We start from the raw sequence: 12,227 nt of genomic DNA on the forward strand, positions 1-12,227 counted from the left end.
GCGGCCAGCAAAACCAAGGCAGCATGATGAGAGGACTACAGGACACAATACAGGCCCTGAAAGGAGCCGGACGCCTCCTTGGGGTATATTTGCTCAGTCTTCCTTCCTTCCTTCCTTCCTTCCTTTCTTTCTTTCTTTCTTCCTTTCTTTCTTTCTTCTACATTTCACTATCTTTTTTTATTAACTTAAGTTTTATTGCATTATGATAGAAAAGATACATGATTTCAATTTATTTGAATTTGTTAACATTTAAAAACATATTTTAAGTAAATAGAATTAAATCACATTCTTGTTTCCCTTTTGTATCCCAACTCCTCCCAGAGACCCTCCTTCTTACCTATAATACCTTTTTTGGTCATATTCTTAAAATTTATAAAATATTATGACAATAAAAATGGGTATTAAAAAGTTGTTGATATAAAACAATTTAACAGTCTTTTTAAATTCTTTTTTTAAGTTTTATTGCATTATAATGAGAAAAGTTACATGATTTCAATTTATCTGAATTTGTTAACATGTAAAAACACATTTTAAGTAAATAGAATTAAATCACATTCTTGTTTTCCTTTTGTACCCCAACTCCTCCCAGAGACCCCCATTCAATATCTAAAATATCTTTTTTGTCATATTCTTTAAAATTTATAAAATATTATAACAATAAAAATGAGTATTGTAAAAGTTGTTTGATATAAAACAACAATCAATGTAACAGTCTTACATAGATGCTTGTCTACGGCAATACTAAAAATACGTATGTTTTTCTCAATAGAAATTTTAAATAACTCTAAACATATTAACTGTGTATTTCAAAATAATACATCACCACTAGTATTTTCTTAAACGAACATAAATATATAAAGTGTTTTTGTTTGTTTGTTTGTTTGTTTTATATTTTGTAGAGCTTAAAATCTTGGCCCTTACTGTGGTAACTTGATACAACAGTTACGAACGTCAAGCAAAACATTTAGTCTTATTCTTTGTTGTTCTCTTACAAACCCCATCCCAATTTAATTGTCTACATTTCTTTTGGGTATATAAATACTTTTAAAATACATAAGCTGTTCTGAAAACCATAGTATAATGTAAAAACATGAAATAAACGATACTACTAATAGAGAGGCTGAAATAGGAGAAGCAAGATCTCAAACCCATTATGTTGTACACAGCCAGACACTGTCATGAACAAACAAGCTGAAAGTGTATATAGATTGTACAATATTGAACCTATTTCTCCAATTACCAAATTAGAGAGACCACTATATGGCAGCCAATAAGTTTCTAATTCCTCATATTTTTGGATTTCAATCCATTAGGATATGTTGGTAATATTAATTTTCATATTAAGATATTTAAAAAAGTAATTGTTACTTCCTGTTGTTTTTGTTGTAAGAGGTGGAATTAGGTTTGTGTGGATTTGTTGAAAGATTATTTTCTTGCTTCTTCTAGGGTGTAGTTTTACTCCTTATGTTGATGTTTTCCATCTATTATCCTTTGTAGGGCTGGATTTGTTGAAAGATATTGTGTAAATTTTGTTTTGTCATAGAATATCTTGTTTTTTCCATCTAAGGTAATTGAGAGTTTTGCTGGGTATAGTAGCCTGGGCTGGCATTTGTGTTCTTGTAGGGTCTGTATGACATCTGCCCAGGATTTTCTAGCTTTCATAGTCTCTGGTGAGAAGTCTGGTGTAATTCTGATAGGCCTGCCTTTATATGTTACTTGCCTTTTTTCCCTTACTGCTTTTAAAATTCTTTCTTTGTTTAGTGTATTTGGTGTTTTTATTATTATGTGATGGGAGGAATTTCTTTTCTGGCCCAGTCTATTTGGAGTTCTATAGGCTTCTTGTATGTTCATGGGCATCTCTTTCTTTAGGTTAGGGAAGTTTTTTCCTATAATTTTGTTGACGATATTTACTGGCCCATTACATTGAGAGTCTTTACTCTCTTCTATACCTATTATCCTTAGGTTTGGTCTTCTCATTTTATCCTGGATTTCCTGGATGTTTGGGTTAGGAGCATTTTTTTTGTCAATGTTTTTTATGGTGTCTTCTGCACCTGAAATTCTCTCTTCTATCTCTGGTATTCTGTTAGTGATGCTTGCATCTATGACTCCTGATTTCTTTCCTAGGTTTTCTATCTCCAGGATTCTGTCTCTCTTTCTGATTTCTTTATTGTTTCTTTTTCCATTTTTAGATTCTGGATGGTTTTGCTCATTTCCTTCACCTGTTTGATTGTGTTTTTCTGTAGTTCTTTAAGGGCTTTTTCTGTTTTCTCTTGAAGGGCTTCCAGCTGTTTACCTATGTTCTCCTGTATTTTTTGAGGGTGCTATTTATGTCTTTCTTAAAGTCCTGTATCACCGTCATGAGAAGTGATTTTATATCTGAATCTTGATTTTCTGGTGTGATGGTGTGTCCATGACTTGCAATGGTGGGAGAATTGGGATCTGATGATGCCAAGTGACCTTGGTTTATGTTGTTTATATTCTTATGCTTGCCCTGCATCATCTGGTTATCTCAACTACTACCTGCCCTTGCTAAATCTGATTGGAGCCTGTCCTTTCTGTGGTCCTGATTGTGTCAGAACTCCTCAGAGACAAGCTGTCTCTGTGATCCTGTGATTCTGGGATCCTGTGACCCTCAGCTTGTTAGAGCACCTGGGAGTGGAGCCTCCTCTGGGTGTGCAATCTGCACAACCAGACTGCAGAGTTGTGCCCAAGGTCTGCTCAGGGCACCAGCTCAGATAGACCAGAAGAAACCTGAGCCACTGGGCTGGCAGACTTCCTGTGTGCTTGGTCCCACTGGTCCCAGTTACTCCCAGTCAGACAGATGTTGTGTCCTTCTCACCTCTGATCCTGTGCATGTTAGAGTGCCTGGGAGTGGAGCTTCCTCTGGATGTTGTGGGACTGGCTGCGGAAATTGCACCCAAGGTCTGCTCAGGGCACCAGCTCAGACAGACCGGAAGAAATCTGAGCCACTGGGCTGGCAGAGTTCCTGTGTGCCTCTAACAGTCTTATATAGATGCTTGTCTACAGCAATACTGAAAATACATACATTTTTCTCAATATAAATTTTAAATAACTCCAAACATATTAACTGTATATTTTAAAACGGTACATCACTACCAGTAATTTTTTAAATGAACATAAATATATAAAGTCTTTTTGTTTGTTTGTGAACCCAGGTTCTTTACCAGTGTTGGCTGCAAACAGTTGGGACCTTGCTGGGTATGGAAAGATGTCTGTAGCTCTTTTCTTTTTTTCTTTTCTTATTTATTGTTTAATACTCTTTTACAGTCCAGACTTTATCCCCCTCGAGGTGCACCCTCCCACTGTTCCACATCCCACACCTCCTCCTCCATCTCCAAGAAGATGTCAGTACCCTCAACCCCACAGGAACTCCCGACTCCCTGGGACCCCAAGTCTCTTGAGGCTTAGGTGAATCTTCTCTGACCGAGTCAGTCTGTAGGTCTTAATAACAGGCTTCAGTGCATTACCAAGTTGGTTTGGGAAACTGGCCATTGCAATTTTCAACTTCCAGTAAGACATTTGACTACTCTGAGGTTGCATAGAGAGACAGCAAAGGCTCAAGACACCCTTAAGAGAGATGGAGGAGGAAGGATGAAGGAGAAGCTCAGATCCTGCAGCCCAGGCAGTGCACAGAATACAGAAGGCTCTGAGGATGACTGCAGACAGGAACACCATCTGATTGCAACTACATTAGACCTTGTCCTGGCTAGTTTTAATTCAACTGACACAAGCTAGAATCATCCTAGAGAAGGAAACCTCGATGGAAAAAATGTCTCCAAGTGATCAGGCTGTAGGCAATCAGGTATGTCATTTCCTTAATTAGTGATTGATGTGTGAGGGCCCAGCTCACTGTGGGTCATGGCATAAGGCAAATGGTAATCTTTCCAATGATGATGTTGTTAAACCTATGAATTTATATAGTCAAAAACAGGCAGGGAGCCAGGCAGACACCAATAAATTTCAGCACTCAGGAGGCAAAGGCAGGCAGATCTCCGAGTTTGAGGCCAGCCTAGTCTACAGCCACTGCTCTTTAACTGCCAAGTCATCTCTCCAGCACTGGCCATACTTTCAATTTTTCTGTAAGCTCCAGGGTAGAAAAGACTTCCTGGAATCAAAGGCAGCTCTGCAATACCGGGCAGAGTGAAAAGCAACAGGAAAGGCAAATGGCACAACAACATGGGCACCTACTATGCTCCCTCTCACACCAACCCATAAATGTCTAGTAGGATTTCTGTGCAAGGTCATGGTTCCTGTCACAGCAAGAATTGGCTCCAAGTGTCCTGGCGTCCACATCCCTGTTTACCGACTGGCTCTCCATGCTCAAAGGCCAGGCCTGCTGGGTGATCCACTCTCCACAGATTTCTTTGAAGAGGAGGAGAAGAGGAAGGGAAGAGAGCAGAAGTTGTAAGTTCCACAGTGGCCCGTCCTGAGGTGGAGGGTGGCGATGGAAGGGCAGAAACTAGGAAGCCGAGGACCTGGGTCCTCACTGGGACTCAGTGTCCCCATAACAAACTACATAGGGAACCCTTCTGCCATTAGGACTGCTCTATCATAAACTAATTTTTAGGCAGACATACCCAAGATTCAGACTGCCATTTTGGGGGGAATTTCTTGCCAGCAGAAGCATCTTTCTGGGTGGCAGCAAGTCCAGAGGATCCCTAAAATATATGTGAGCCTAAGCGAGCTTATGGCGTGAGGACAAAGGCAACTTAAGGAAATACCTGCTCTTCGGAAGCTAATAACGAAGATGTTGGGAGCATCCCCGTACTTCGGGTCCAGGTGTGAGTGGCAAAACTTCGCTCATCCATCTGATGGGTTATCTTCATTACAGTGCAAAGGGAAACAATGGGAGGAGCCTGACAGGATTACTCAGAAGTAGCCATGATTGCCACAGCTGCAGTCAGGTCAAGTTGAATCCCTCCATGTGGTAATGTTACATCATGTTTAAGAGAACACGAGATGCATCTGTGTGTTTGTGACAAGTCAAGGTATCTGTGTACATCCTGATTCACAGGAAATCAACAGTCAGAAAAATCAGGAAATTTTGTTTTGTTTTGTTTTGTTTTCAGTGTAGCCCTAGCTGTTCTGGAACTTGCTCTGTAGACCCAGGCCCAGGCCTCGAACTCACATAGATCTGTGTGTCTCTGCTTCCTGAGTGCTGGTGGTAAAGGCACCATGATCTTCATCATGAAATCTAAATGAACTATTACTGCAGAATTTGTCATCAATAAGGTGGAGGGGATGGCATCTCAGCTGCTCGGAGGGTAAAGGCACTTGTAACTGACCCTCATGATGTCAATTCAGTCCCCAGTACCCCTGTGGTAGAGGACAGAAACCAGCACTCCAAAGCTGTCCTCTGGCTTCCACAGGTGTGTGACAGCAAAAAAAGTCATTTAAAATAAGTTTATTAATGAGGCTGGAGAGATGACCCATGGATTAAAGCACTCACTGCTCTTCTAGAGGGTGTGAGTTCCTCTGCCTCTAAAGCTTGCAACCACCTCTAACTACAGCTCCAGGGGGATCTGAGTCTGATAGGCATCAGGCACTAGGTTCCAGGGCACCTCTAGTCACAACCAGATGCCATCCACCCATGTATATGGCAGCCCCCAGGATATGCCACCCCAACATCTGCCATGCCTAATATTTGATACCTCCAGTATATGCCATTCCCTCCAGTGTCTGACACCCATACATGTGCTATCCCCCAGCATATGCCACCACAGCATGTGCAAACCCTTCATATATATAACTAAACTATTTTTAAAGATTTTTGTTGTTGTTGTTGTTTAAGAATAGATAATCTGGTCATGGTGGCTCATGGCTACAACATCAGCATTCAGGTGGCTGAAGTAGGAGAATTCTTGTGTTCACCAATGAGTCGGCCTACATAGTAAGCTCTGTCTTAAATGAACACTCCTACCAAACCATCCTCAAGCCAAATGACACCAACCAAACAAATAACATGCAGGTAGACAATGCAGGTGAAGTAAGCATCTGGGCTTGTTAGTCATGCACTGGGGGCTGCCCCCCTGTAACTCCACTGTCAGCAAGGCAAAGCTTATTCTTCCTTTGTCTTTTTTTTTTCTTCTTCTTCAGCTAAAACAAGAAAAATGTAAGCAGAAGTTTTTTTGGTTTTTTTTTTTTTGTTTTTTGTTTTTTGTTTTTTTGTTTGTTTGTTTTTTTGTTTTTGGTCTATCTTTATGCCTTTTGAACACGTGTTCCTGGATCTCACCTAGGAATACAGACCCAAGTCTGTAGTCTATGACTCCTGGAGTAGGACTTTTTTTTTTTTTTTTTTTTTAAATACAATCCATTTGTATTTTGGATCAATTTAATCCACATATACATCTTGCAGTCTTTTTTTAAAAGACTTATTTTGTTTATTTTATGTGTATGAGTACACTGTAGCTGTACATACAGATGACTGTGAGCTATCATGTGTATGGCTGCTGGGAATTGAACTCAGGACCTCTGTCAGACCTGCTCGCTGCTTGCTCCTTGCTCTGGCCCTGCTCGCTCCAGCGTAATTCACTGTAGCTGTCTTCTGACGCAGCAGAAGAGGGCGTCACCTCTCATTATGGGTGGTTGTGAGCCACCATGTGGTTGCTGGGATCTGAACTCAGAACCTTTGAAAGAGCAGTCAGTGCTCTTACCCGCTGAGCCATCTCGCCAGCCCCCTGGAGTAGGACTTTAAATTGAGCACGCTCAAGAAGTGCCTAACCCTTAAGTGCCTTCCCATATGAATGTTTATAGGATCCCAGAATAAATCCTCCCAGTTCCTTTCCTTGACAAGGGGACTTCTCTTCCTTTTTTGTTTTAACTTTGAACTCACCAGGATATGAACCAGCTGAGTTCATTTGCACTGTCTGATACACTGTGACAGTTTGTCCCAGAAGGCAGGCAGCAACCAAGCGACTGATGAATGGGTAGTGTAGAGAGGGGCACATGGTGGACAATGGAATGATCCATGCCCTGGTTGGGAAGGAGGGAGATTTCTTCACACTGCTCAGAAGGACGTGGGTGGAGGCTAATGTTCAAGGTGAGCCTGACTGCATTTGGGATCCCCTAGGAGACCCACCTTGGGGACTCCATTGAGTTGGACTGTCTCCTTTTACACCAGTGAGCCCAAATGAACTGTCCCTTAAGTTGCTTTTGTCAGATACTTAACTTTCACAGCAATGAGAAAAGTCACCAGTGTAGTTTATTTTATTTGTTCATTTTAGTTTTTCAGGATAGGATCGTGTCCTGGAAGTACCTGGGTAGACTAGTCATGCTCCTGCCACTGCTTCCTGTTTTGTTTTTGAGACAAGCCCTCTACATAGTCCTGGCTGTTCTAAAAAATTGCTATGTAGACCGGAATGGCCTTGAACTCAAATCCACCTGCCTCTACGTCCCGAATGCTGAAATTAAAGGTGTGTGCCACTATGCCCAGCAGATTAAAAATTTATTTTTATTTTACATATGTGTGGTTTTGCCTGCATTCGTATCTGTGCACTGCATGCATGCAGTACCCACAGGGGCCAGAAGAGGGCACTGGACTGGATCCTTTGAAACTAGAGGCCCCAGTATAAAAATTGTAAAATTTACTTTGTAAATAGGTGAGTATACATGGATCAAATGCAGGGTGTTGCGAGACAAGCACATTACCACAAGGACATATATCTCCTCAGCCTATGCCCATAATTTTATATTAGTATTATCAGATTGTTTACGATGGGCAACTGAAATAACAGAGGCAAAACCGAGCCACGGGAAAGAGGACTACAGTTCACTTTTAATAATTATTATTTTTTGTTTTCTTCTTTTTTAAAAGATCTTTATGTGTGTTGCTGTTTTGTTTATATGTGTGTCTGTTTTAATGGAACCTTATCCCCTGGAAATGGAGGTATAGACAGTTGTTAGTTACTGTCTGTGTGCTAGCAACTGAACCCAGGTTCTCTGGAAGTACAGCCATTGTTCTTCACTGCTGAGTTATCTCTCCAGCCCATGTGCCCTTGATTTAAAACGTGGCTTGAGAGAAAAAAAAGAGGTCAACAATTCAAAATAGAACAGTTAAGAGAGGTATATGGAAAGGTTTAAAGGAGGAAGGGGAAAAGGGAAAATTATAGTCTCAAAAGAGGTCTTTTTAATATTAATTTGCCACATGGCTTCTCCAGTGATAAGCTGCCCACATGGCCTGGTCATCTGATTCAACCCTACAAAGTGAAATGACAGCTCTCATAGACAAATGGCTTGTTCATGTAGCCACAGTGTTTGTTTCAGAAATAGGTTCGCATGATGTAGCCCTGGTTGGCGTGGAACTAGCTCTGTAGACCAGGCTGGCCTCAGAACTCAGATCTTCCACCTGCCTCTGCCTCCCCAGTGTCAGGATCAAAGGTGTGCATCACCACATTTGGCCTCTTCACTTCTTAGCAACACTAAAATCACCAGCCTGTGCTTGCAAAGAGACCTTTATTATCATTGAGGAAGAGGACACACAACCCGCTCAGTTTTCAAGAGCAGATGTTCAAGACATATGCCATCACACAGCAGAGGCCGTGACCATCTATCATTACCTGAACTATGCTCATATCGTCACATAGCATTTGGTAAATGAAGCTGCCAAAGAAAACAAACCGAGATGTCAGTACTCAAATGGGAGTAATGTTTATCAACTTATAATTAAAGGGCTCTTTTTTCTTCACAGTCTTGAATCTGTTTAAAATTTTTAAAATACTTATTTGTCAGGGGCTGGAGAGATGGCTCAGTGGTTATGAGCACTGACTGCTCTTCCAGGGTTCCTGAGTTTATTTCTCTGCTACTACATGCTTGCTAACAACCATCTGTAATGGATTCTGAAGCACTCTTCTGGTGTATCTGAAGACATCTACAGTATACTCATATACCTAAAATACACAAGTAATAATACTTATTTGTCATATGTGTATGTGTATGTGTATGTGCTCAAGAATATGTGTGCCTGTATGTAGCTGAGTGGCTACTTGCCTATGTGTGCATGCTGATGTGTATGCATATGTGACAGCATACATGTGTGTGTGCGCGTGTGCTTGTGCACCTACACACATGGGTGTATGTGCCTATGTGTGCCTGTAAGTATGTCCCCTCACATGCATGTGTATGCTCCTATGCATGAAGTGGGTAGACAATAACTTGTGGAAATCAGTTCTCTCCTTTCACCAACCAGGTTCCAGAGACTGAAGTGTCTGGCTTGGTGGCAATTGCCTAAAGTACTGAGCCATCTCAGGGTAATTTTGAGGAACTGTGCACATTGACAAAGGAGGACTATCATTCATAGCATGAGTTCCAGTCCCAGCCTTCTGCAATAGACCTCTGCCACATTTCAGAATTCTCAGTTGTTCAGTACATTACCTAATTTAGAAAAGAGAGAGAAGCAGGTGTAATGTGACATACCTATAAATCACTTCAACTGAGGAAGCTGAGGCCAGAGAACTGAAAGACTTTGAGTCAGTTTGAGGTTAGTAGTCTAGGCTATGTAGTGAGACCTTATCTATGAAAAAAAGATATTAATTTATACATTTATTTTAAAGTTGAATTTTGTTCCATTAGTCTAACTTAGTCCACTCAGAATGGAGATCATAAAAATGCAATGCTTCCCTCTGGGTGGCGTGGAGATGGTGGAACACATGTCAATCATTCTGTTCTTTACTACTGAGGGAAACCTCTACTGGATCACTCAGGAGCTTATAAGTGTCAGGCCTGCCCTAGGCAAGTACACAGCCTCCAAGATGTCTCAAAAAACAAAATTCATGAACATTCACTTGTATAGCCCAGATTAGCATTGAATTTTAATGTAGCATAAGCTAGCCTCAGACTTGACATAATTCTTCTGCCTTAGTTTCCTGAATGCTGGAATTCTAGCTGTGTGCCACTATGTTAGAGGAAGAAATATCTTTAAGTCATACATGGAATTTAAATAGTCTTGCTAAATCGTCATGTACTGTTGACCCTTGCTAAGAAGGGATTCTGGGTGAACACCTGTAGTCTCAGCACTCTGGGTGTCTAGCTAACTGGAAATCAACATTTGCTTCAGCATCCTGGGAGCACAGGATTGGGGCCTGTACCACAACACCAAGATCACTGGAAATAAATTGGATGAAGGCAAGTAAAACTCAAGGGGATATTAGCCAAATGGAGATAATGTCAGCTCACTGATGAATCAAGCCACGTGGGGGCCTCACTCAGGAGAACCCATCCTGCCATTACAGACAAACTGAGGGTACAGTAACCCCACTTTTAATGTGGGCCTGAGACTGTTTATGTAACTGTATATGCTGAGTTCCCAAGAACTACCAATTCTTCCTTTTCCCTCCCTATCTCCCTTCATTCCTAATATATAATCTCTTTCTATAGCCCTGACTGTCCTGGGACTCACTATGTAGACCAGGCTGGCCTCTAACTGTCAAGATAGCCACTTGACTCTGCTTCCCAAGTGCTGGGATTAAAGGCATGTGATTCGCTTAGCCAGTTCCTATTTTTGTTTGTTAGTAATGGTTTTGCAATGAACACAATCTGTCTGCCAAACTTCCTACAGAGCAGAAGGTGACCTTGAACTTTTGGATCTTCCTGGTTCTACTTATTAAATATTACACATACACAGCACAATTTCTGTTCTGTGTGATGCTGGAGACCATAAATTTATTTATATCTTTTTATAGAAAGTTGATTTCTCTTTTAAAAATGCACTTTTACATAGAACTTCTAAATGTTTAACTTTACTTTCAATGCATTGGTGTGAAGGTGTTTGTCAGATCCCCTGGAACTGGAGTTACAGACAGGTGTGAGCTGCCATGTGGATGCTGGCGATTGAACCCAAGTCCTCTGGAGGAGCAGCCAGTGCTCTTAACTTTTGAGCCCTCTCTCCAGCCACAGAAATGTTTTAAAATTAATGGCAGGTTTAAGTCAAGAAGCAGAGCTTACCCATATGGTGGCAGAGTTTTCCTGTTTTGCAGCCGATAACACCTCCTGAGCAGCTGGCTTCTCTCCTCCCACGAATACACTTCCAAAGAGCCATCATTAAAGGTGACAATGACATGAAGAGGGTCCTTCAAGGAACACCCAAATGTGAGTAGGCTGGAGTCAATGTCAGATCAAGAGACAGGGAGAGGGCCTAGGTGATGGTTCATCAGGTAAAGGCACTTGCTGAGAAAGCCTGGTGCTCTGAGCCCATGTAAAGGTGGAAAGAGAGAGACTAACTCCAGGAGTCGGCCTCTGGCCTCTGTAAGTGCTCATGCACATTCAAATTCACATGTGCACACTCCAAAAGTATGAAGTTTTTAAAAACATAAATCTTTTTTAAAAAAATTACATTGGAGGGTAAACATTCCAAACATACCACCCACAGTCTCCAGATCTCGTGGCAGTATTCGAGTTTCTGCAGAGGGGTACCATCCATGCTGAAGAGCAAGAGAGAGGATTCAGTTGAAAAAACAATCACATTCTTATCACTGACTCCGAACCATTTCAGGCTCGCCTTGTAATCGTGGAACGAGAAGCGTGATTTCAAATGTCCTGTTCCAAACAAACATGAAATACAGAGATAATTTTCTCAACCATTTAAGTAAGAACAAAATCCTTACTGCTTACTGAAAAGCATATCCCTCCTTCCATGGCATGCTAGTCTGATAGAGACAATGAAAACAGCCCAATGGTCTGGCATGTCCATGTCCTGACAAGTCCATGTCCTTGGCCACAGAAAGGCAGGCCATGGCACAGGGGCCATGTTGATAGTCAATAACTCAAACATTGGAAAGACAACTGTACTGGGAAAGGAAAATAGAACCCAGTCCCTAGTGCATGACAGAAATGGAAACATGTCTGCCTGAGAAATCTGTAGTTCCCTAGTGTAGTGACCATCAACAGGCACAAGTTCATATTTGGCCAAGAAGCCTCCTGCTCCCTTTACAAAAACATCAAATGGAGCATCATCATGTGGTGATCCACAATCCCACCACAGTCCAGGGGATCTCCAACTTCAAGGCCAGCCTGGTCTACAGATCAAGTTCCAGGTTAGCCATGGCTACACAGAGAAACCCTTTCTTCAAAGACTTAAAATACAAGACAATGACAAGCATTTATAGTTGTTTACTATGAACACTTTCAACAGACAAGAGAACTCAGAATTTCTTTTAAAAAATAATTTTTATATTATTATGCTTGTATAGGTATTCATGCTAGAAGCACACTTG

At 41.3% G+C, this 12,227-nt stretch overlaps 1 protein-coding gene across 1 annotated transcript in view; it reads right to left on the reverse strand.

Moving 5' to 3' along the window:
* Window positions 1-8,513: 8,513 nt before the first annotated feature.
* LOC116073709 (F-box/WD repeat-containing protein 15-like) overlaps window positions 8,514-12,227 on the reverse strand; it is a 31,230-nt gene continuing 27,516 nt past the window's right edge. The window contains exons 6-8 of the mRNA XM_031345735.1: window positions 11,375-11,550; window positions 10,960-11,084; window positions 8,514-8,619 (exon numbers count right to left, since the gene is read on the reverse strand). Of these exons, the coding sequence (XP_031201595.1) occupies window positions 8,514-8,619; window positions 10,960-11,084; window positions 11,375-11,550 (407 nt within the window). The remainder of the gene's footprint in view (window positions 8,620-10,959; window positions 11,085-11,374; window positions 11,551-12,227) is intronic.

The sequence above is a fragment of the Mastomys coucha genome, unplaced genomic scaffold (assembly GCF_008632895.1).
Source record: "Mastomys coucha isolate ucsf_1 unplaced genomic scaffold, UCSF_Mcou_1 pScaffold23, whole genome shotgun sequence".
Lineage (NCBI taxonomy): Eukaryota > Metazoa > Chordata > Mammalia > Rodentia > Muridae > Mastomys > Mastomys coucha.